The sequence below is a fragment of the Cygnus olor genome, chromosome Z (assembly GCF_009769625.2).
Source record: "Cygnus olor isolate bCygOlo1 chromosome Z, bCygOlo1.pri.v2, whole genome shotgun sequence".
In the NCBI taxonomy this organism is placed as follows: Eukaryota; Metazoa; Chordata; class Aves; order Anseriformes; family Anatidae; genus Cygnus; species Cygnus olor.
Genome location: NC_049198.1, coordinates 71,451,197 through 71,477,744, shown reverse-complemented (window position 1 = coordinate 71,477,744; position 26,548 = coordinate 71,451,197). Strand labels below are relative to the sequence as shown.

General features: G+C 43.3%; 1 protein-coding gene across 7 annotated transcripts in view; it reads left to right on the top strand.

Moving 5' to 3' along the window:
- The first annotated feature begins 3,748 nt into the window (after positions 1–3,748).
- PALM2AKAP2 (PALM2 and AKAP2 fusion) overlaps positions 3,749–26,548 on the top strand; it is a 253,654-nt gene continuing 230,854 nt past the window's right edge. For 2 of the 7 annotated variants that reach the window (XM_040540357.1, XM_040540359.1), the window contains exon 1: positions 3,951–4,392. In XM_040540357.1, the coding sequence (XP_040396291.1) occupies positions 4,348–4,392 (45 nt within the window). In that variant the 5' untranslated portion in view covers positions 3,951–4,347. Of the gene's footprint in view, positions 4,393–26,548 lie in introns of all 7 variants that reach the window. The other 5 variants (XM_040540362.1, XM_040540360.1, XM_040540358.1 and 2 more) reach the window with 5 other exon arrangements.

The window sequence follows — 26,548 nt, the reverse complement described above, 5'->3', positions numbered from 1 at the left end:
GGGACAGGGTTTAACCACCTCCCCACTTCTTGATATTTTCTTCTGCCTCTCTTCATCACCTCCCTTTCGGGGTGTGTGGGTGAATCCCAGCTCCAGCTGCCTTCTTCTCCGGGGTGCCTCAGGATGGGGCACGGCCCATTGTGGTGAGCTCTGCTGAGCTTCCAAGGGCCCTGAGCACAACCCTGGGGCTACAGCCGCTGTGCCCACCCCAGGGGAACAGAGATGACAGGAGGAGGGATGACAGCCAGAGCCTGCTGTCTGATGATGCTGAGAGCCCGTATTAAAGCTGCAGATGGAGTAGCCTTTTCTGGAAATGTTGGATGGTGCCACTGCCAAAAATTTCAAGGGCTGTGTTGTGCGAGACACTATGAATGAGTCCAGAAAGCAAGCATGGATGATGGGCTCGGGGATCTAAAAGTGTAGACAAACTTCTCATTCCTGACCTATTTTAATCTAGTATCGGAGGCCAGAGCCTGGTAAAGAAGATAAAAAACAGATTAATGGAACCTCAGAATTTCAACTTAGATGAAAATAATATGGTTCAAATATGCCCTGGGGAGGGACGCTTGACAATAGTGAGGATGCCAGAGCAGTGTTAGTATAGCACAATGCAACACGCTGGCATGTGGTAATTTTAAGAGCCAGAAGTATCTTCTCTTAAACAATCTGAAATGCAAATGTGAAGCCTGTTTTCCCTCCTCGCTCTGTGTTTTCTTGACAGCCGCTGCCAGGATCCAACCACTAACTTGTCACCACAGAAATATGTCGATACATTGGCAGCGGCTGAGGCGCTGGTCCCGACCTTCATGTGCGTGCATGTGCCTTCCTCGTGCAGTCTTCGGGCCAATGTCTGGCTTTTCAGACTGACTCAGTCCTACTGACAGCCAGCAGGACGTGGAGCCAAGGGTTTTGCCCTGAGGACAAGGTGCCCGGCATTGTGCAGAAGGGTTCCAGTCGCATACCGAGCAATGACAAGCCTGACGTTAGTTATTAAAAAAATAAACATGGGTGATTTGAGTAGAACCTTTCCTAGCCCAGCTCAGCTCCATGAGAGACATCAGAACCCAATTTCCACTATTTAACTTGTCTGTCTCATCAAAAGTTCAGGCTACACATGGCTCAGAGTGCTTTCAGGAGCCTCTCGAGCAATGAGCAGGGACTACAGATTGTTTCCTACACCCATGTCCAAAGAAATAAAAATAAAAGTCTGTTTTGCATGGAAGTGGGATGCAATTCACGCATTATTAAGGTTTAGTGGGTTTTGTTCTTTTAAAAATTGTGGTGAAAATAACAGCCTTTTTATAGACATTTGAAAATAATAGGGATATTTTTCCTTTCTTCTCCTTTTTTAGCTACTGAACAAAGTACATTAAAATGCTTCTTTCCTTTCACTTGCCTGATTTTCTAGCAGCTTCTTGCCTTTCCCTACACACCCCCCACCCTCTCTTCTTTTCTTGATACCTTAGGAAGTTTGTTACCAATATAGTAAAATATTCTGGAAACAAAAATCTTAAGCAAAAACAAATAAATAAAGGAAAAATGGAATTTTGTTTTGTTTCATTTTAAGCTGTCTTAAGTAACCAGAAGTCCCCAGGTGCTGCGCTGTATGCTACAGCCTCTGTCATGCCTGCTGTCACCTCACAGAGGTCCTTTCACCCAGGTGTGCTCTGGGTGAAGGAGGCTTCACTTTTTCGCTTTGACAGACCTCTCTGCACCCTCCACGACTCTTGTATGATCATGCAGTGGTCTCCTCCAGCAGAGCTGATCCACAATGGACCATGCTTCCACCACCAGTGCTGGCTCCACATCAGAGTCCCAGTGCTTCTAAGATTGAAAAGCTTCTGGTTTGAACTCTCAGAGACAAGATCATTATGCACAGCTCTGATCAACTCTTTTTTGTACCAGTGCTGTTGTACATCTTGCTCTAACAAATCCCTTTCACTTCCACAGCCCTTCCTCTGTACCAGTACCATGACCAGATGCTCATACATCCATCATATGGCTGCTCCTTGGCAAACAAAGCAAAGGTGCACAGCCCTGCCTCGTGTTTTGCTTGGCCAGGGATGCCCCAGCACTCTGTAGGATGCACCCGTCACCTGCAAGCTAATGGGGAGAGGGGATAAACATGGTGTGAGTGCTGTGCTCAGTTTGGCTGTAGCCATAGTGCTTCGTGAACTATCAAAGGTTTGACATCAGAAGTGAGACGCACACACGCACTTAAATAAAATTAACTTGAATGCGCTTAAACACATTTCAGTGCTTTGTAGAGAGGGTGCCATCTGGAAGGAAAGAGGGGATGGTGGAGTGTGGTGCACTTCACGTGCCAGTCTGGCAGCACCTGCCATGACTGCAGGTCGTGGGGTGGACGTGTCCCCGTCCCAGTTCCAGCCACAGCCAGCGCTGGAGCATGACCTGGCCTTGGCTGGGTACAGCCCATAGCTGAATTCCTCCCTGGGGCAAGGCTTGACAGCAAAACATGAGAAGGGTATTGAAGGGATTTAATTGCATAACTTGCAAGTCTCAGTAGGAGTTGCCCGTGTAAGTTCTCCGTGCACATGTGGGAGTATGGATGTCTGGATCTGCATGACGGGGTATTTCAAAACCAGCTGTTTTAATATAAACAGCAATACGTGGGTCTTTATGAAAAAAAATAAAATAAAAATAAAAATAAAAAGGAAGTTCTGCATAAAAAGAAAAGGCTGAAAGTGAGCAAAAAAGCTACATGTCAGATGTCATCCAACAGATTATTTCATCCAAGCTGGAAGACTGAAAGAGTATCCCAGTTTAAGCTGGTGGTGTTGCATTTCCCATAGCTGTGAGCCCACCCTGACACCCACTCACAGACACCACCTCACTTAGGATACCACAATAAAACTTTGCTTTTTGGGCACAGAGACAACTTGGGTTATATAATGTTCCGTGAATGTTCTGTGCAACAAAGGACCTCTTTCACAAAGGCAGAGCTAGGCAAGAAGTCACTTTGATACGCCGTCACGAGGCAAGGAGGCTGGCACCAGTGAGGGAAATGGGACCAGGAGGTGGAAATACTTGTGGAAGCAGCTGCCTTGAAAAGGAGTCTGCAGCCGGTGGCACATCCTGGAGTGGGACGGAGCTGGAGAGTATCTGGGAGGGAGGAATGATGCCAGCAGAGGGGTAAAATGCAAGGCTGGATGGCACACAAAAGGGCAGGAGTATGGGAAATGGGGTGACCTCTGGACTGCTTCCTCCAGGACAAAGGAGCTTCCCCATCTCATCAGCAAGTGGTTGTGAAATTGTGATTATCTGCTTATCTGCTGCAGAGATCACTTCTGAGAGACAGCCCCCACCAGCCCCTCTGCCAGGGCACCTCTGCTGTGCTCACCTGCGCTGCAGCACCCAGCGGCGTGGGGCTGGGAGAGAGGCGGCATCTTCAGGATCTATGAGAAAATAAGGAGGGTGGGAGACCATGCAAAAATCACAGAGGCTGCCAGCTGAAACATGCAGAACTGGTGCCATAGCTAAATCCAAAGGGTGCCCTCATGGTGCTGGTTCCAGTCTCCCTTTCCTTCCCCTCCTGCTCCCTTCCTTACTACTGCACACCCTAGGTCCCCAGCCAAGCATCTCCCTCGTGCAGCTCTGTCACCTCGTAGTGCTGGATGCCAAAGCAGAGCTTTGGTGTCCAATGCACAGACACCTTCCCCCCCTGCATCTGCTCTTCACGACTGCTCTTGCAGGCTGCCCTGCAGCAGCATTTACAGCATGCTGTGTGACTGCAGCACTCGCTAGCAGCTTCTCCTCCGTGCTCCCCTCTGCATCCAGCCCTGCTGGACGGCAGGGATGCCGCCTGCTCCCCTGCTGCAGTCACACAGGTTTGGATTACTGTGCACGCCGTGGATGTTGAGCTCCTGTCGTGACCCAGTGCTCCATAGGAGGAGCAAATGAGCTGAGACGTCAAGGCAAAAAATTATAGCCATGCGAGCCATCCCTGTGCTCAGCTGCTGGGAGAGTGCATACATGGCTTGTGTGACAGCAACAGCACACAGAAGCTGCAATGAAATGCAGTTAGCAATACAGCTGGGAGGCAGGCAGCAAGGCAGGCGCTGGTCCAGCGACTGAAATGATCCTGCCGTGAGCCAGCCTGCAGTGCCTCCAAAAGTGGCTGGCTACTACACGGGAGCTCAGCTTTCTTCGCAATTACTCCAGTTCCCCTGGGTGACTGCAGTGCGCGCTCTGCTTTGGTTTTGTTGGTGTTTTTTTTTTTTTGGTTTTGTTTTGTCAGTGTGGGTTTTTGTTTTTGGATTTGGTTTTGGTTTTGTTTTTTTTTCCTCCTGCCTCCCCTCTCTCTCCTCCTGTGTCCTTTTCTCCAGGATGGCGGAAGCAGAGTTGCACAAGGAAAGGCTCCAAGCCATAGCAGTAAGTCAGCTTCGTTTTACTTGCTCTTTTGTCCGCGACTGGGGGAGCGTTCCCGCAGTGTGGCTGGGGAGCCTTCAGGCGCCAAGTTGTGCGTGGAGCTCCCCTTTCGGGAGGCGAGTGGTTAAAGCCTGCTTTGCAGGATTTGGCTGGGGAAAGGGGCTCTGGTGAAGTGCGCAGAGCTGACACGTGCAGAAAGAGAAATGCGAATGCACAGTGGCACACTTGTAAGATTGATGGTGGAGAAGAAAAGAGGGAATAAGTGGGGAGGAGGGGAGGTTGCGGGAGAAAATCAGTGCTCTGCCGAGAAGGATATTTTCACGCGGTGGGAGCGTTAGCTGAGCTGATTGAGAAGTTAAACAAAAAGGATCTGCTGCAGGGCGGCTTTTACTGCAGGCAGCGATGCTGATATTACTAGTTTTTAACACAATCGAATACAAACAGCACATTGTCAGAATCATGTAATTAACTGATGCACTAGTTAAGCTGTCAGCTCAGCACACGCTTCCAGGCAAATTCTCTGCCAACTTGCATCCTGCCGGGGGTGAGGTCTAGGCAGCATTTTGCCCCATTTTAATCAAAACTTTTATTTTCACATTTCATGCTGCAATTCCTAGAGAGGCACCGTCTCCGCCACCGCAGACCGTGGACAGGGATGCCCGGGGAGGGGTGGGGATCAGGCCCGGGTGTTGGTAAAACCACATCCCCCTTGGCACACAGAAACTGCCAGCTCATCTACCAGCGCGCCGCATGAGCAGCCCGGCGTGGCTCTGCCAGCCCCATGCGATTCCCTTGACACCCCCTTGCCACAGCACCCAGTCCCCAGAGGGACCACAGGAGGTCCGCAGCTGAGGGCACAGCCCTGAGCCCCCCACTCCAAATATCAACAGATGCTCTGAGCTGCTGCTGCAGCCCGTGGAGATCATGGGCGTCCTTTGTAGTTAGAGGCATGGCTGCTGCTGCCGCTGCCACTGGTGCTGCTCCACACCGTTTTCCTTATGTCCACTCTTCTGCCAGACGGCTCGTGAAGGTCTAGAATAACCAGATGTAAAACGAACTGTTGTGTTTTCTTTTTTTTTTTCTCTCTAAAATATTTTCCCTGAAAAAACATCAGATGGTATCATGTGATATGGTGGCAGTTGGGAGGGGAGGGAGAATATTATAAGCATTTAATTGTCAAGCAGCAGAAAGTAGATGCATTTTTTAAGCTGTTTCAAAGTTTTATGTTGGTGTAGGCATTGCCAGGTCCCCAAGTAGAAACACTAGGGCTGTTCACCTGAAGCTAACCTTCACCACTGCCTCTGTTTTGGGACTCCTGCTGCAATAAATATGGGAGAACCATGCTGCAGAACTGCCTAAGATATTGGTGCTATGCATAGCTCTGGAAAACTTATGTCAAATTAAAATATAATATAATATAATATAATATAATATAATATAATATAATATAAAGGCTTACATTACTGCTGCTTCTTCTGCCTGCTATGTAGCAGAAAGCCAAGCAACACCCATTTCTATTCCACAAGATGTCCTTCAGCCTTTCAGCAGAATAAGTCAGATGGTCTGCTTCCTGGTGCTTTGCATTTAGCACCAATGAGGCCATTATGAATATAAAATTATTATCTGTTGTATTGTAGGGTCCTAGAGTAGGCTTATGCTGCTGTGAAAGGAGGCCTTGAGAACCTGGATCTGCATTTTCTCTATATATTTCCTTTATGGTTTCTATGTCTGTATTGCCTGCTAGGCTAGCTACAAGTAAAACATGGTACAGTAATGTATTTGATGAATTAGATTGAAAGAATCCAACTTCAGCATCAGAAGTGTTCATCCTTGTTTTAATCTGAGTGTGGGTCAATGTTGTGGCTGTTTGGCTTGCACACTCTGCAGAGCAGCAGGTTGTCCATACAAGCTTCTGAGGTGACTTTTTCGCCTGTGCCTGGACAGTTGCAGATGTTTATCAGAGCACAGAGGAGTTTATTTCTAATGTAAGCTTTGGTCCACCAGGATGTCACATGACACAATTTAGATATTTTTCTTCTGCCATTAGTTGGCAAAAATAAGGTCAATCATCAAAAGCTGCACAGATTTTCTTTAGAAAAAGAGAAAGATGGCATTTCAGTTCAGATTGGTGTTCCCTTTAAGGTTATCAATGGAAAAAATGTACTAAACAAGCTGCAGTATCTCACTCTGGTGGGCAAAAGCTTATAAAAGTGCTCTGTGATGGCTGCTAGGCATACAGAAAGAAAACTCCCATCCCTGGTGGCTGGAACTTCTGTACACTGTTGTCTGTATGTTTGTGTTTGCTTTCATAATTACCATGGCAAATGAGTTTGTCGGGAGGAAAAGCAGGGTAAATTGTAAGTGCACACCACTGAATACTTAAGGAAAACAACATCCAAATACGAATACTTGCATCAGAAGGCTTTTTACAAGTTTGATTTCGTTCTTCATTAATGATTCATGCGGATCATGGTTTTAGTTGTACACCTGCCTGGCATGGAAACAAGTGTCATGGGAAGAGGAAAAAAGGGGTCTACCTGTCATTAATCTAAACCTTGGTGAACATGAGTCAGTCACCTGTTTTGCCAGCAGTGAGCACTTAACCTCTCTGTGGCATATTTTCCACCTGTAGACTGTGAATAATGGATTTTGCCCTTGCCTGGTAGGGATGCATGCAAGACTGTGGAGAACTTGGGTGCTATGGGTTATCAGGACAAGAGACTGCTAAACAAAAAGCAGAAAGTGTGGTTCTGTAAAAGAAAAAGTGAGGAAAAGAAGAAAGCTTTATATATGCATGTTGCTAATGTCATTGCACGTGTGGGTGAAATTTGGGGTGAAAAAGGAAACATTTTTGTGGCTTTGAAAATATGCCTGCTGTAAGCTGCTCAGAACTTTGGAATGCAAGTGGTCCCCGAGGGAGCAGCTCAGTGGCCAGGGGACAGGTGAGCTGTGTGAATTTAACCACATTTCAGCCAAATAAACTGCATGGCTCAACAGTTTGTTAGGTGGCCCCATTCACTGTGACTGCAGATATCACCACCAGACAGTGATCTAAATATAGGCAGGCACTGACAAAATGTAAATGTCTTCCATAGCTTGGATAGCACTCATAAAGCTGGCAAGTGAAGGCACTGAGTATGGATCAGTGTGTCTGAGGTACGAATGTACGTACGATGCAGGACGCCTCACCGTGTATCAGGTAAATTAAAGGAAATCACTGGGACACGGCACTAAGTAGAAAACTTCCAGCACAGCAACAACCAGCACAGGAGCTGGAGGAGGTGTTCAGGCTAAGGATGTGCCCAGACTACAAAAGCAAGGGGAAAACTACTGAAATGTATGGGTTTCTTAGCAATCAAAACCACCAGTAACGGTGTTCACCACTTACCAGTGAGAAACAGTGAAATATTAAAGAAAAGCGATCACTGACATTCAGGTAGCCATGTCAAAGACAACTCTTGTCAGAGAAGACCATTCTTGCTTTCTCCATGCAATTGCATGTTTGTAAGATCCAGTTCTGAGCTGGATCTAGCATTACTTAAATGCCATCCGTACTGCAGTACTGTGTTGTTTAAAAATAGCACTCTCTGGGATCAGTGGGGCATACCTTAGATGGATTAAGGACTGGCTAACTGACAGGTCTTGAAAAGTTGTTGCTAATGAGGGTGACTGCTGATGAGGAGCCCTGTTCCTTGGGGGCAAAGGCAGGAGCGGGCTTTATAGGAACCCAGTTTTCACGGCCTGAAGGTGTTGTCTACCAGTGCTCCGATGTAAATGCAAAGTCAAAATTGGTTATGTGCTGATAATGCACAGAGTGGAAGAGGAGTAAATGATGAAGACACAGCAGTCCTGCAGAGCAAGTGGGATTATTTGGAAAATGGAGTCCTCCTTTCAATGAAGTCCTTCACACCTGCACGGAGCTGGTGCTCAGACAGGCCAATGCAGGATTGTGCATCCCAGTGCAGGGAGCACAGGGCCAGCACCATGGTGCCACCTTCCCAGAGGGACTGGAAGTTTCTGTGAGAGACAATTCAACGGGAATGAGAAGGGGTCTTAGTTCTGCAGAGGAGGTTAGCTTCACACCAATTAAACTAACACCGAGGGCAGGTCCTTCCAAAATGGAGGCAGGTGTGTGTATGTTTACATATAAATCTGCACCACTTTTTCAACGGCTCTTTGGCAGTAATAATGCCAATGATATTTTGGAAAGATAGTATCAGTATAGTTCTGGTATCACAATCACAAATAAATGAGGCATTCCACATTTCTGGGTTGCACACTTAGCAACTGCAGTGAGCATTATATGACATCAACGAATTTGAGCAAATTTTTTGGCAGAATAAAAAATATCACTTTTTTCCCCATTCACATACTGTCGATTGACCCACAAAACTAAACCTCATGACTCGTAGATCTTGTGCCTAAGATCATTTCACTGCAACACTTCTCCAAAAATTTTATAAGTCACGCCAGAGACTATCATTCATGAAAATTACAATTCCTGGTGTTGGTGATTGAATGGAAAAACATGACAAAATCATTTAATCAGCAGTTTATTATTGCTAAGATCGCTTAATAAGCTGCTTTCCCGCATCTCCATCTAGGAAGTGAAGTTTTTGGCCTTAAATTAGGCACACGATCAAGTCTGCTTGAATTCAGTTGTTTTCAGACCTGAAGTCTATAGAAAAACATGAAAAAGTTAACTAGGTTAGGACTTGTCTGCTTGGAAAACACAAGTGAGAAGGATGTGCAGATGTCTATAAGATCATCAGTATTACAGAGGGAAAGGAAGAGAACACACTACTCACACTTTTTGGCACAAGAATTAGCTGGTGTCTAAGGAGAGTACCAGTTGTGGAAAAAACAAACCCAGAGAGATCTTCTTCCCAAAAGGAGTTAAGGTGTAGAGCCCCTCTCTCCAGGAGGTGGTGGATGCTCAGAGTGCACCAGGGCTTGAGGAGAACCCAGGCATACTCATGAAATTGAAATCTGTGAAGAAATTGCTCATTAGACAGGAGTAATTTCTGAGTTGCAAATTATTGGAGTTTGACAGACTAGTGGATTTGTTTTACACTGATTTGTTGTGGTCCTGAAGTTTTCTGTTTTAGGCACTGTCTGAGAGAATGACCAGGTGACCTGACTCAGGGCAGCCATCCTATGTACCCACATCAACACATTCCTCTATGTGCTTTCCAGAGTTTTGGTGCTAAAGAAAGCCCTTTTAACAAAGTATAATGAATCTTATTCGAATATTGCTGCTATGAAGTTTAATCCATTTTTCCCCATTATTATTATTCCCTTGTTGTGCTATTCACAATGGTATTTTCTGCACTGATTAATCATAACTGTTCCTCTGCCATCTTGTTCTTCAGCAGTCCAACACCCGAGTATCTGAAATAGAAAATGTTCCTCTATCTGTACTTGTTCTCCGTTGAGGAATACACATGAATTTTAAATTCTGAGTTGAAAAATCATGAGGACTGGAGAGACCTTGACAGATTCTTGAGTATAGAGACCTGGTGGTGTTAGGAAAATGTCTGGAAGCTGTATCCTGTTGCAAATATTTCCAGGAACTGGTATAGTAAGCATAAAGTAGATATTATCACAAACTTAATCTAAAGGAGATCTATGTTGTGAGCACAGTATGAACCTGTGATGTTCCTGCGAATCTCAGTGGAGTTCAGCTGTGGGAGAGGGAGCGTTAAGTTTGCATTTGCTGTAAAGGTTGAAGCAAGGCTTCCCTGCACACAAACCTGCAGCCCTACCCTGGACTGCAGCAGCATCATGAGTCAGCTTCATGGGAGATCTTCACAGAGAAACCCATGCAAGCACAGTTGCACCTTGTCTTGACTTCTGGAGCACACAAAACACTAGGAAATCACATACAGTGTTAGAAATGCTATGGCCTTTGCCTATTCAAAGCCAAAAGCTGAAGTTTCTATGTCTGAAAAGTAAAAATAATGTCTCGGGTTTTATCTATATTGTTGCTTTAGGAATGTTTACACGACAGCAAGAGAAGAGGAAATAGGATGAAAAAAAAATATTGCTGTCAAGGTATCAGTGAAAACTGGGAACAAACAGAAACCAGAAACCAGCTTGCTCTTGAGAAATTTCTAGACTGTCTCCAGACTTACCCAAACTCAACTGTTTAAATTTAGAATTGTTTCCACAGCACATTCCTAGCCCTTAACACATCACCAACATCTCTTGAGCACATACACGGAGCTGAGATGCTGGTTTTCATTTTGTGCCATTCAAACAATATTTTGCAGAAGAAATCAAAAATGGTTGAGAACTTTTCATGATTTTTTTTTTTTTTGAGGGGGGAGCATAAACTTGTTAAAGTACAATAGCTGTGAAATATTTACATTTTTGGAACTATTGACCAGTCCTATCCTGGAATACAACTTTATGGAGAGATGCTGCACGCCATAGTGACAGCGGAGTAGATGCTTACAAATGAGAGACTGTCATTTTCATGCTGTTCTGAGGTGATGTAATGACAGAGGGATGGGTCTGTGATAGGGTGCACAGTGGTTCTCAGTTTCTCCTCAAGCACTCTTGCTCTTCCGGGATTCACCCCTTGTATCTAACTCCTTACCAGCTTCACAGAAGTCCGTTTTATTTATGTGCAGAATAAAATGTAATCTTACGTTGACTGAATCCTTGCAAAATCCAGACAGATGCTGCTCTGCAGCATTTACTCAGGAAAGCTTCAGCCCTAGCATGTTTAGTAACTTCTGAGCACTCACAGGAGTAACATGTAGCTTCTGAGCCTCTTTCTGAGCTGGTCCCAAGGAACTTCACAAAGACACCCGTGCATTTGTTTACCACTGGGGAAAAGGAAACATGGGCAAAGGATTTGTTTGCCTGTTCCACCAGCAAAACCAACAGAGCCATGAATGCACAAGGGTTAATATTACCCGACAAGTCCAGTGGTAGTGACATGGTTATGGACTTCTGGCAATGGCACACCAGACCCATGCAGCTCTCGACACACAGATGCTTTTTGTTACTTAGCAGACTTGCTGCAAGGTTAGGCGCTGGAGGCGTATACAGCTTTCTTCCTCTTTGCCAGGAAAAACAAATGTTTTCTGTGAAAAAAAAAAAAAAAAAAAAAAAAAGGGCAATCAATCAATGCGGATTAGGGATCTCTTTTTGGAAGGAGAGGGACCTGCTCTCATCTGTGGGCTGCTACCCTTCCCAGATGGCACAAAGCTCTGGTCGTTGACACAGGCAGCATGCTGATGGCTCCAGTGTGAGATGCTCAGGGGAGCACCATCTTCGGTGGTCAGGATCCACAAACAACAATCAGCTGAAGATTTGGGACAGTAAAGGTGGGTTTGCAGCCAGGAGTGCCCATGTCTGAAAAAGCGCCTCCCTACAAGATGAGGGCTAAGTAAAAGGTACTTTCCAGCCTCCTGGGGGTGCCATTGCTGTCAGGGGCTGTGCTCAGTCATACTCTTTTCCCCCATAGAGTTATAAGGAGCACTGGGAGACCTGCTAAGAGGCTGCAAATTACACATAGAAGTTAGCAGTAGAGCAGAGCTGGCCCAGGGCAGTGCCACACCCCACTTCCCAGCCAGACGGCAGCACAGGTGGGCGTTTGTCAGGCTCTCATGGTAGGGGGTCTGCACTACACCGGGTGTCAGGTCCTTGGGAGAACTCCCACTGGTATCCTTATATAGTCCCTACTCATCCAGTGGTTTCCCGGTTTGGAGGACAACACAAGCATTTGGCATCCAAGGTGTCACTAAATTTGCAATAGCTGCAGCATAGCAGAGTTCAACCCTTATCTACATTGAATTCCTACCTACATTGACATAAAAATTAAAGCTCAGGTGTTAATCATGTATTTGTTCTTAAGCATAAGCATATGTAAGGACTTGCTGCACTTAAGACAAATAGGCTCCAGCAGAAGGCTGATTCATTTTCTGGCATGTTAAGATGCCATCTTTACAACTGCCCCTTGTGGTAGGGATAAATGTTGAATGAGGAGTGTACATAAGCTCACCCCAGCATCCTGGTGAACTCAGCAAATTGTTTTGGGTAAGGAAGTAACTTCTAACCAGCCAGGCCAAAAAAAAAAAAAAAACCCTCTAGTTTTTAAAAAATGAAATGAAAAACAGTCTGAACATCTAAGGATTGTGTTCTTCTATTAGTAAAACACTGACAGATATCAGTTCCTTGTGTCAAATTCACACTTTATGTTGCTGAAGTTTCAAAAAGCAGAAAATTTAGACTGAAATGCATATAAGATGTCTGAAACTCATCTGTGAAACAGAGAACTATTCACAGTTTTTATGCTTTTTGTTGTCAGTTTCCTATCTCCAGAACAAGAAAAATACTGAAATTTAAGAGTTTTGCAACTGTTTTCATTCTTATCACGTGTGACATTGCTTATGATGTTGGTTTGATGAGACTGATGCAACACTGAACAGTGCAGACCTCCTCCTCTGTGAGATACTCAGAAATTCACAGTGCTGAATGTCCCACAGAGGAGATCCAGAATCAATAGTTTTCAATCTAGATAACTCTTACATTAATGATGATTTTTTTTCAGTCATTTAATAGAGTAAAAAAATATATAATAAAGGAGACTAGGTTTCTTTTAAAGATTATTCCACTGCTGAGAAGGAGGGGATGGGCAGCGCTGCTGAACTGGAAGGGCTGGTAGGAGTTTCCTGCTAAAACTCTGCCAGAATTCTCAGGGCATTTGGATGAATTCCCCTCTGCATCTGGTGACTTTCTCTAGGGAGAGTGCTGCACCATCCTTCCTTGCCTGAAGACACGCAGCCCTCGAAAGCAGTCCTGAAAAGCAAGTGTAAGCAGACAAGACTGGTATTTTGGTGGTCAGAGTACTGACAGCTCCAGTTTCTGCTTGGCGTTGGCCTGCGGTGTTGTGTGGCAAACTACAGCCTCTTAGAGACATAAGAGAACAACAATAATCTCCAGTCTCTGTTCCTTTGTAAACACGTGTCCCTTGACCACTTGGTGAAATAATTTTGTTTGTGCTGATGTGGATAACACTGACCGTGCAACAGATGTGGCTGGCTGTAAGGCTGTAAGACCCAAAAGGATAGGTGGCTCTGCTTACTGATGCTATCTGCATGGATGGGAAAATGTTTTAACTCGGTGCCATCCGTGTGGTACAGGACAGAAATGACATCGAGCTATTTGTGGCCCCGAGTTGCTGTGACACAGATGAAGTCGTCAAGCAAGAAGCTACACGAGCACAGCTTGTGCCCGTCCTGGCTGCAGGTGGCAGCCTGAGCTGGGCAGATGTAAGCAGGAAAGTAGAAATGGCTTCTCAGCAGCTTTGTTGTGTCGGTCACATCTCTGTCTGCGTGAAACTAACAGGTGTGAATGTGGCTGGAAATGAAAGCAAGAAAATACATACTTGCAACTGGTTGTCGCAGTGGAAGCTTGTACAAAACAGTGTCCAGCCTTTAAAATAAATGAGGACTCTGAACAGCTGGTACTAACCAGTTGTTGAGTAGCAGTTCTGGAGAAAGGATGAGAGGAGTATAATGGATCATCTGGTGAACACTACTCAGCAGTCTCCACAACGTGGAAAAGGCAAACAGGCTGGTGGTGGATATAAATAAGATCGCTGTCTGTTAGGCACATGGAGCTGTGCTCTGGTCAGACCAGTTCTGGATGTTAGTCTTCAAGAAAGATATGTGCTGAATAGAAAAGAGTCCCAGAGTGCCAGGAATTATCAGAAGCCTAGGAAAAGCCTGCCCATGGCATGGACTTGGAACCCAATGACCTTTAATGTCCCTTCCAAGCCAAGCCATTCTATGATTCTGTAATTCTATGAAGAGAAGATCTGAGGAAAGACAGAAGTCAGAGCTGTCTGGCCTAGTTAAGAAAATACTCAGACTTAGGTGATACTGTTTAAGGGTAGAAGAAGCTCTCCATGTTCCTCCTAGGATGGATCACCAGTGTTTTTGCTTGCTCTCAGACGCTGTTCAGTCACCCGGTCATAAGTAGCTTACATATCAAGGGTTCTTCTGCAACCAGTCAGTTTGCTTGCGATGCCAAACACAATGCTTCTCTGAGACTTGGCAGCTGAGATATGCATGCCTGGAGACCCAGGAGAACAATTTAATCCAGCCACAGTGAAAGAAGTCTGAAGCTTGGGTGGTTTACTTTGTGTTTTCAGCAGCATAAAGTGCGTGGGTAGTCACTCACTGGAGTCCAAATATGTTGGGTAACATTATCATATCCATGTTCTTAGTATTACCTCCTCTGACGGATTTGAACCACCATTCCCTACACTCCTCTCCTGCAGTAAGACCCTCTCCTGCTCCCTATCAGGTTAATAGGAATTTTTCTGCTGGTTTCAATGGTGAGCAGGAACTGAACCATTTGATCCCCACAAGTATTTGTGCTTTTTCTGACTCCTGTGTAGTACTATCAGTATATAAAGCACCAGATATGAGCCAGATCACAGGTCTAGGTCAGATTTTCCCAGGTGACCAATTACAAGGTTCAGGATAAATAAAGAAAATTGATTTCAACGTTACTCAAAATGTGAGAGTTGCACACTTAGCCACTTGTCGTGTATTTTTGTCAGCAGTACAGATGAATTGTATTTGCTAGAATAACCTTCCCATTCTTTTATATGCTCAGCAAAGGGAGTGGGGGAGGTAGGGATGGACATATTTTCAGTTTCAGTGAAATCCTGTTTGTGGTTTCTCTGTTGATCCTGGGAGGTGTGAAACTGTGAAGGCTGAACAAGATGAAATTTCCCTAATGCTTTTGCTTAAAATCAAAGGGAATAAGACCTGCCGTCAACTAGCATAAAACAGTGATGGCAGAAATTTTACCTTTTTTCTCTTTGTCCAACCTAGCTTGTTGTTGAGTTGCCTTTACAAAGAAATGTGAAACTTTGTGCTGGAGCTTTGGAGTAGATCCTTTAGAAGTACTTGGGATCTGGAAGAGGAATTAGGCATAAAGAATTGTCAAAGGCCCCTAGAGAACTCTGCTTCAGGAAGACTATTTCTATGTGGCTGCATGGTGACCTATATATGCAGGACACTTTTCAGCCTGCTTTGAGGTAGGGCAGCAGGTGCTCAGAATATAGCACAGCCTTACAGATTTTTCTTTCTATTTCTGTGTTTTAAGGCAGTGAATACCATATTTAAGAAACTGGTCAGAGATAGCTTTCACTCTTGACTTGGTGTTATTAATATACTTCACTTCAAACAGTTTTTATTTTTAATAACAGTATTTTTTAACATAATAAACCCCTTAAGCCATGAGCAATAAATAATTGGTTTACTTGTGCAAAGGTTAAAGCATTACATGTTTTCATGTGCATGTGTGATCCAGAATTGCAGATATCAGGTACTTACTAAAATGCAAAGGTGGCAAAGCTAGTGACAACCTTTTATTGTGTTGTGGGAGATGTTACCTCCTGAGATTTAAACTGTTGAAATCACTTTGGCCTGTGATTTCACATCTGAACTCCTCTGTAGACTATTTTTGCTTCCTAAAAAACAATAATAATGATTTTTAAAAGAGACTACATTGGGGTTATATAATGTGAAATACATAATTTTCTGAAAAAATGACTGTGCAAATGGCATTCAGAAATTCAAGCTCTATTGTCTTTCAAAGGTTACCATAAATGCATTCCATCTACAAAATATTGGAAATATTTTCCTTGGCTAAAAGACATTGAAAGGATAACTAGGATCATTTAGAGTATGTCTACATCATCTACTGAAGTATATACGTCTGCACAGAGATGCACATCTGGCTTTTGGTTTGCAAGGTATCCAAAACAAGTCCTCATTACAGCTAATCAGGTGTTTATTGAGATGGATGTTCAACAGATATCAAAGGTAATAGAAGCAAGCTGGTAGCTTGCTCTGAGTTCAGCACGGAGCAGTTAAGATGAGCACAGCTGCCTCTGTGCAGTGCTGTGGTGTATGGCATCCATTAGCTTCCCATCTGACTCAGAAGTACATGCCAAAAAGCCTTGCTCAGTAAACTCAGCATGAAGCCTCAACTTCTGTTTCAGAAAGGGGCTTATGCGGTTGTTTATTATTTCTTCTTAGTGTCCCAGTTCAGACATTTTCTTCCAAATATACACCATCTGAAGCCCATGGTTTGCCTACAGAATTTTACATATTTCATGGGTTATATCCAACACATTTTTTTTTAAATGCCACAAACTTTAACTTTTTTTTTTTTTCAGTTTCTCTGATGAGGACTTGCTACCTCCCCATCTCTTTTTCCTGACACATAATGATTAAGACCAAAAATTATCAAAAGTATTCACTGAATCTGGATGCTCAGTATAAGACATTTTAAAATCCTGCAATTTTTTTTTCAGAAAATACATTGATTTGTAATGCTTCACATAGCCAAAATACCTCTCCTATTGAAGTAAAAGAAATTGTGAAACTTCAGCGCATCTGGCTTTTGCATCTGTGAGACATCCAAAACAAATCTACATTGTGGCAAATCAGGTGTTTATTGAAGTGCATTAGCCTGAAGAGTTCTACATCATCTTGTAGGGAGAAATCAAGCTTTTTCCTGAGCAGATAACCAGTTTCACAACTGGCAAATCAAAAAACAGCACCCACTTCATGACGGGAAAATTGCACCTACTTGCTATTTTAAACGTTGATTGCATCATTAGTGTTTGTGTTTTTAAAATTCAATCAATCAGTATTTAATTTATTTTTGTCCCATGGAACACAGTTAAAAGGAAGACGGACAGAAACCAAATCTGCTCAGTAGTCAGGAATCCAGGACATGACATTGGAGATCACAGCATTGGTGATGAAAAAATATGAATAAATAATTTTAAAAAAAAAGTGTGTGTCGGGGGGGAGAACAAACCTATGGATTCAGCTCTGGTTTAGCCCCTAAATCGTCCTGTAGAATTGCTAATTCCACTTAACTTGCATCCCCAGCCTTCCCTATAAAAAGTGAATTGTGATAGTTACTGTTGCATAGCATTGATGTGGAAACCCTGTACCTCATGTCTGTGATGTTTTGAAAGTGGGAAATGAGATATAAGTGTTTCCCAGACCTTTATCACTCTGTCTCCAGCAGCCAATGAAATTTGACGCTCCAAGAGAGGCAAAGGAAGTGCCATTAAGCACGTTCTGAGTGGTTTCAGGGTGGTTTTCTTTCCGTTTTGGCAGTGGAGAAGAGGAGTCCCTATTGATCATTGCTGTCATTAGAGCAGTGCCAGCAGAAGCCTATGCCCCATTGTACTAACCCACCAGCAAATGCATGCACAACACCATCACCCAACAGAGCAGAGACCAGTGAGAGACTAGAAATGTGCACAGAGAGGTAAAATCATTTTCCCATGGACGTGCAGTGAGTAACGTCATTTGACTGTCACATTAGCAGGCTACACACCGAACCCCACAGTTCATGAGCACATTAGCTGGTCAAAGGCTCACACACCGAAATCCACAGACCACTGAACTGCTCCTGCTGGCACAGAGGGACCTCGAGAGATCTCTCAGGGGTCTTGCCTTGACTGCCTTCTTCCCTGCAGGATGCTCTGGTGGCTCAGAATCTCCACCACCTCCATATGCCTTGCCACCAAGACCTTCTGCAGAGCTGCTTCTGGGGAGTTTTCATGCATATCGGTTGGCTGACATCAATGAAAATTACAGCCTTCTTGTTTCCACATGTGCTGCAATGCTGGCTCTCAGTGTGGCTGTGTATATTATGTGGCTACAATGTCTGCAATCAATTAAGTCACTGGTTTCCTTTCGGATCCAGCCCTGGTGACTTGAAGGGTCTCCTTTTTGCTCATATGACTTCCCTATCACTGTTATGGATGTCCTGGCCTAATCTGCAGAGTATAGGAGCAGGCTCTGTTAATATCTTTGCAGCAAGGGACAGAAAGAGTCTAGAAGACAGCAGGCAAACACACGGGATATGTATTGCAGCACTGCCCCTGTGAATAACTCACACTTCTTTATTTCTAGTCCTGGAAGCAAAAGAAGAATGTCCCTTCACTGTCTAGGATGCCCTAGGGAATAAAGAGGTTGTGCTTCCTTCTCTGCAGTAACTGTACCTATGCACTTGTCTTGGTATCTCTCTCGTTCTTTATGTCACAGGCTGATCCGAAAATACTGCCACTGGGCAGCTATTAGCCCTCAGAAAGAAATCATTTATGCTGTGAGTATAGAATGGCTTCAGGAAAGAGAAGCAGAGATGGAAATATTTTTAGCTGTACAGAGCTGTTCTGTCCAAGACATTACAAATCACATAGCTGTGGCATGTATTTTCAAAACCCTAGCAGTGGAATGGATCATTTTTGTCTCTGCCTTTCAAGCTGTGATCTTGGACAGGTGGTGGGAAATTCTGAGTTTCTTAGAGCCGTTAAGATTCAGAGAGGAAAGCCAAAAAGGTGAAAGGGTTGGTGCCAGTTTCCTAGTATGCCTCTTGGAAGGAAGAGAGCCTTTTCCACTACTGCCAATTATCAGGACTCTCAGCCAGCTAGTTGCTCAACAAAAATGGATCCTCACAGCAAGCAATCTGACACACCATGGTAAAGGCATCTTTTTTTTTTTCTTTTTATTATGTGTCTCTTATCTGAATCCCAATTTTTCAGCACAGCACTTCAGGAAAGATCTTTACAGAAGACTCTGTCTTGGCTAAGCTATGTAAGATGTATCAGAAAAAAAGAGGATTTCTTTCCATATCCCTTCCTGGTATAGAGGCTTCCTTGTAAACGGGAGATAGAACTATTACTGATGTTCTCACTGACTGGGACAAGACATGATAGACCATTAGCAATTTGTTTAGAAACGTGTTCTGAAACTTTTCAACAAGAAGATGCAGACTTAAATTTTCACTTCTACTTTGCCTACCAGCAAGAAGCGTCAGAAGTTAAACTATCTGTGTCCGTGACCAAACTCATGGTCACCTCCCTTGTGTTTTGTTTCATTATCAAACTGACTCGGTCAAATTGTTTCAGCTTTCTTCTTTGCTTCTGATGTTGGCATCTCTTTAAATTTCGCAATATAATAAGCCCAATCTGTGTTCCAGCACAGTGACTGACCATCCTGGGGACAAGCAAAGCCATCTCTTGCCTGATGGTTCAAATGTACCGGAGCTGTTGTACTTGGGTGGCAGCCTGATGCAGTGTTGGAATCACTTGAGTATCAACAAAAACTGGCCAAAAGTTACTTTACTGTGGAAAAATCCATTGTTAGCACCATGCTGTCTCTCTCTTGAAATGTTTTCCCTGTATCCTTGATAAGAACACTGATGAGCTTGTCCAACTGCTGTCTCATCTTCAGCGTGCTTGTACTTACACATTTTTAATATCACTCATTATTGTTTGTCACATTTCTTTTCTTCTCCTACCACCAGCCTTCCTTGCAGTTTTTCTCTGGAAAGCAAACCCTTGGCCAGATTTGCAGGACTCAGCATGCAGCAGGGAAGGGTTTCAGTAAAAAATGCACCCCTGAAAATACAGTCTCTGTTGTGGTCCCCCTGTATCATTCCTGTGTGCAGTGGGTTATATTTTCATAATATATCTCTAAATATAGTCAGTGTGTCTATGATAAACTACTCGTGGGTGGATCCCATCTGTTTGCCACTCTATAGGAAAGCATTTTAGAAACCTAAGGGAAAAGAAAGTCATAATTATACAAATCCTTACGTTCCACCCAGGCCTCTCTTTTCCTTGTCCAGTTTGATGTCTGCCCATTCAAAAGTCATGACTGAATTTCAGATGTTTTCCCAAATCATTTTTCAGACCGAACTGAACCTTCACATTTCTCATATCATCATTTGAAACTGACTCTGCCTTTCATTTTTCCTTTCAAAAAGGGTAGATAGGATATATTCTTCTTGTATTATGTGCTATTAAATTTCCTTTCCTGCAACCCAGTCTCTTTGGACCACTCTGGTTCTGAAGAAACAGCTACAAGATGCACTGTAGATGAGAACCATCCACTGTAATTACCAGCTAAATCTTTTTTTTTGCATCACACTTTACAGTAAATTATTCCAGAGGGAATTCTTGGCAAGCTCACTGTTAAAATCATAAATACTCCTTAAAGCAGATCCTGGCTATAGAAGAAAGTGAGAAGGAAAGGGGGCCTATGCAGGAAGCACTATCTTTCTGACCTTTAGACTGTTAGCTGATTAAAGGATTTGTAGGAAAGCTATGTACATTTGAAAGCAAAAACCATATAGATCTGAGCAAGCGTTAAGCTTTAATTTGCATTTAGTCACTTCCTTGGCAGCTCTATTGCCTTAAACTTATCAGCCTTGTTTCCTGATGACAATGTGTTACTGACATCAGCTCAAGTTGGTGGCAAAGATATTACCAATTTAGAAAATAAGCTGTCATCCAATGGAAATGATCTGTCTTCGGCTGCTTGATGCACGCTGAGGTACCCAGCTGGAGCTGTGGACTCGTAGCATCACAGCTACCTGGGGGAGCTGGCACCACAGTAAGGGGGATGCTTGTCCTCCAGGCTAATGAAGAAGAACATGATTTAATGTTGAGTCCATAATGAGGTGGAGATCTGGCTTTGTAAAATACAGATAATAAGGAAAACTATGATATTTTATGTACTATTTTTTTATTCCTTTTCAGCACTCGGATCATACCTCCACCTTTTCCTTGTATTCACAAGGACTCCTAACTTTCTCTTTTATATGAAAACTGAGATTCCCAAGTAGTCACATAGTATATAGCTGAGGTTTTAAGAAAAATAGGGGATGTTGTGAAACTCACTGTAATGTCACAAGAGCTGGCAAAACAGAGCTAGCTGTGATGCAGCTTGATAGTGCTCCTGTGTATAGCCCACAGTGACATTCAAGACTTTAACTAGCAAACCTGCAGAGGAGAAGGGGAAGTTACATACATGCAAACACTGCTGCATGTCTCCACATGGACATTTGATGGACGATATAACAGAATCCTAAACTTTAATTCTTCTTCCAGGGCATCTTGGTATAACTGTAGTGCAAACAGCACTATGTAGTGTAGATATGCTTCATTATTGCCCCAGAATAATTCGGAAAGTTTCTTACACAACTCCTTTCTCTTTCCCATCAAGTAAGTTGTGACAAGAACTCTGTTTTGAAAATGAATAGTGCCCTGCAAGGCTAATACATCTGCACTCTGCTCCTTGCTCCAATCTATCATCTCGTAGCAGGTCGAATGCACAATTTCCTCTTGAAGTATTGATCTAGTGTAACGAAGTATGACCTTGCTTGCACTCTGGCTTGGAAAACAGCTGTTTTGTACCACATTGCAAACAGCACCCTTTGTGGGGCTCTGCAGGGATGCACCAGCAATACAGAAGAACTGTAGAAAAAATGGTTTCCTACAACAAAACAGACAGCTTTGTGTATGCACAGAGCTAACCCAGAACAGCGAACACCACTCGCACCTGGTGCAGGGAGAATAATCCCTGTCCTGGATAAGGGCAGGTGGTCCTTCCCCGTGAGATACCCCCAGCTCTGCTGTAATCAGTGCAGGTTTTGATATAGGAAGGGTTCCTAACTTTGCAGCCGTGACAGCACCCTGTGACACCTGCACATCCAGGAGGGGAGATGAATAAAATGAGCACGGCACTTTCCTATATCCCATGGAGGGGGTATCTCTCCTACATAAATACAGAATGAAAAAAAAAAGTGGTGTAAATTCTCTTCATACTTTGCAAGGCCTATTTCATCATGCAGTTTAATGGGGTTCTGGGAAAGTGCAGCATGCTTTCTACAGGGAATTTTGGATAACTGCACAGCTGCTGTTATCTGCAGTGTCCTGCATGTGGTAACCAGCATTTTTAAGGGTACTCTGGGCACTGCTGAAATACAGCATGATGGAATGGAAAGATGGAATCAAGTTTCAACCACATAATGTTTCAAAGCAGTCCTGTCAATCACAGTGCTATCACCTCTCTGTAAGATTAGCCAGGCGCTGCAATCTGTGCTGCATTGGCAGAGCAGAGAGAGGCGGAAATTGTGGCAATTGGGTACACCCAAGACAAGCATAGGTAAGAAGGTGAACCAGAAGGGCTCAGATCTGAATTTTCCCATACCCATCAAAGGTCAAATAAGCTGAGACGTCTCTGTTTCGAACAAGAGAGGGAGGTGTTATCTGACACTTTAGTGTCAGATTAGTATTGCCATCCTCAGTGCTCTTCCCCACCAGTCAGGCAATGTTAGGCCTGTAGTATCAAGGTGGTGGGTGGATGGCATTGCAAGGTGAGCTTCACAGCATTTGGGGACCTTTGGGCACACCCTCTTGTGTAGGCATTTATTCCAGACCTACAAATGTCTTACGGCTTTCTCTACCTATTAAAAAGAGTGGAACACCTGTCATTTAAATCTCCACCAGAATTAAATCTCCATAAGAACCTAGATAGTTTTTATGAGTTATCCATCAAGGGGATGCAAGGTGACTGGCTGCTCACCTGCCTTGGCAGTACTCAAGGGACGACCTAAAAAAGCCTTTAGCAACACCTCTATTCTGCAGGCTGACTAGCAGCACAGAGCCAGGGTGAGCTCCCTCATCAGTAAAAGCCCTCACAGAGCCAATGTGAGAGCTTGACTAACTCAGACTGACTCTTGGCTGAGGACTCCTACCATCAGCAACCTTTTCCAGCCACCCATTCACAAATATTAGTATGTGCCATCATTCCTCATGTAGCATTTCTGCAGACATCAAAGAGTTTTGCCAAGTTAGAAGTGCTGGGCACAGAGGTGTCGCAGAGCCCTGGGGCTGTCACAATGGCATGTGGCGGTGACAAGCTGTCTCCATGCACACGCTGGGACCTGGTGCCCAGGAGGTATTTCGGCTGCACTTGCAGCTCTGGTCCATGCTGGAGACTGAGGCACTGTGGAGCAGGAGAGGATGCAACAAATAATGTGCAGTTGAGTGAATTTGACTGGTTGGTGTTGTTCCTTTTCGTGTTGTTCCTGTTAGGTCACTGCCATTCACAGCTGGGTGACTGGGCTTTAGAAGCCACCACAAGAAAATCTTTATTTGGCATTCTCAAATAGCCAAGTCATCTACCAGAAAGTGAAGGAAGATTATTCTGTAGAGAATATACAGAAGACAAAGTTTTCTGCTCGGATGGGAAAAATGGCTGCTATTTGTCCTTTCTCAGAAGCTATATGGAAGTGAATGAATTATTCTTCGCAGCTCCTTTTATTATTCTGCACAGCTGTGGGAAAAGGCTGTACTATTTATTTGCACCCTTGGACTAAAATGTGTGGTCTGATGATTAGGTATGGTGAAAGAGTGGTAGTACTCCTCTCACTCTACAGGACTTCAAAGGTTCTGAAACATCTTTTCAAAAATAAAAATAAAAGATGTTATCTGAACAATAAAAGCTTTTTATTTGAATTAGACAAAATATTTTTTTAAACATTTCTTTAATTCTGATTGATATTTGATTAGACATTGTGACAATGTGAAGTGCAAACATAGCTTGTGGAATAGCTTAAAACAGTTAATTTTTAATTCCTACCATGACCCCCACTTCCATCATACTGTGTGATGACTAATTAATAGCTCTTCATTGTCAGTCCTTCTTATCAGATGGCCACAGAGACAATGTTCCCACAGTACAAGGACAAGGCAATGATGCACAGAACTGGGTTTCTGTGTTACATGCCACCCTCAAGCCTGTTAGTTTTACTCGTCTGCTTTAGCAAGTCTCCCCAGGAAGGACATTGAAAGTAGAACAGACTGTAAAAGTAGCCTAATATCAGCTGAATGAGGTCCATGAGATCTGGAGAAGAGGTAGCCAGCCACGAATGTTCTTTCCATGTGGTATAGAAACACAGTATTTTCTGGTGTGTTGTATACTAGTGGCATTGCACATTTTAAACTGTCCCTTTCTAGTGCAGTTTTGCTGGTTGGACTGGGACTGAGTTATAGTAAATATCAATTGTTTTAAATCTGCAGTATTCATTAAAAATAGAAAATATACCATTTTATGGTGTGCATAGGAATTAAATATGCAAACATACATAGATCTTAGCTTCACTTTGGCTAGCCAGAACCTGTGTGCCTGAAGCACCTCTGCCTCTAAGGCTGTGTTTTCTTAGGCAGATCATCTCAGCTTGTGGTCACTGGCTCCTCTCAGGAGGGCACTGGCTTCTGCAAGAAACAAGGACTAAGAACCTATCAGCTCGCTTGTTATTCTGTCATCATCACATGGTTTACTTCAATATACTGCTCAAAGGTTTCAAAGGGATGATGAAGGGGGAGGAATGGCAAGACTATACAATATCTTTGTCATATACGCCCTTGTGAAAGCCATGTCGTGCAGAGTAACATATATGTGTACCATACAAGAGACTACAATATTTCTTAAATATTGGTTACAGATCATATAGGATGTGCTCACACTGCACTTTAGAAAAGTTACTTAAAATAATAAAAATTAAAAAAAAATAATGCAGACTTTTAAGATATTAGTAACTGGAACAAAAATGGATAAAATGCTTATACAGAGTTGGCGAGGCCAATGATATCCTTGGCTGAACACAAATAGATATCAGGATTGGATTAGGATCACCCTTTTCATTACCATCTTATGTATGAATCTTGCTATGCAAATGCCACTAAAGTAAGTAGTAGCAGAGGCTCTGGACCCAGCTGCAGCCCTCAGTAGGACACAACGCCCAGCTGCTGGACCACGTAGAGGTCCCACAGCTGGTGGAGCAGAAAGCCTATTTTTCTCCATTTATACCAATGTGGCTGATTGTGCACTGAAGCAGAGACCTCAGAGCAGGAACATTACAGCAGAACATTGTAGCTGCTGGCAAAAAGGTGGTAACGAGCAGCTGGAGAGCCATAATTTCCTGCAATAGTGAAGGCCTTTGGAAACAAATATGTGCTTGTGCCTTCATCTGCACTGAGACAGAGGTTTTACCTGGCCATTGTTTTGGAAGGTGAGATTTGAGGTCCCCAAGCATCTAAATCCTGTGAAAGATGTGACATGTTCTTGAATGGATTTTTATTGATCATTTGAACAGATAATTTATTGAATGGATCTTTAGGATAAATTCTGACAATTTTTTCTTTGAAAAAATGAATTTTAATAGATAATGTTTGTTAATAGATAGTTATTAAAATAGGCAAAACAGATGTGAGATGTCTGTTCTTATTAAAGGAATTAAAATTATTTCATCGCTCTTGGGATGCTATCAGTATCTCTGTGTAGAATATTGAGATGAAATGATTGCTAGGAGATGTGTGCATCCACTGTCTCTTCTGATGAGCCCTTTAACCAACAAAAAGTTCAGACACCCGCAGGCAACAAAATTTAACAAGAGAACAGGAGGTGGGTAGATTCAAGTGTTAGGTTGACTGTGAACATCTGGAAAACAGAAGAAAATGTTCCACAGACTTGTCTTTTGACTGATTGCTGGAAATTATTTGCAAAGCTAAACCAGTGTAGGAAGCTTGATACAGCTGATGAACAAAATACCCTTTCTTTGCAGTAGCTCCATTGGTTTGTTTCTATTTTTGAGACCTGGGACATAGGGTCAGAAGCAAGACTTAGAAGGAAGTGTGATTGGTGCACTAGCAGATGCTAGACAGCTTCTTCACACAATACCCGTGCAAAAACTTTTGTTGATTTTGGCAACTTACAGGATAAACTATCCTTAAATACAGCATAAACTATCTTAAAGCCCTTCTGCTTCCTCACACCTATCACTAACCCCACTATCTGTATTGTCAATACATCTCCCTCATGAAGAAGCCTCCAGCTATGTGTAAGTAAACTTCCTAGACACAGAAAAATTAAGAAAATCTCATTATATATTTTCATTTGTGAGGCAACTGAAAATTAATGTTTTATGATTATTTTCTAATCAATAAAGTTGGTTTAAAATGTATGTTTTGGGGGGGAAGTCTCAAAGTCGGTCTCTGGTAGAAATCACAGGGTCTATCTGCATAATTTTGCTATCACATGCAGCACATACAGCAGCAGCGGTGTGAAATGTACAGAGGAAAACCCCTGGAGTTCATCTTTTATGTATATAACTCACTGGTGAATGTGTAACATTTTCCTGCTGGAAGGTAAACCAAATATTTCCCTAATGAGTTTAGCAGGGCTTGGAGATGGCCATCCCAGCTTTGGAAATTATCTGAAAGAGATCATTTATCTTTGGAGTCAAACAT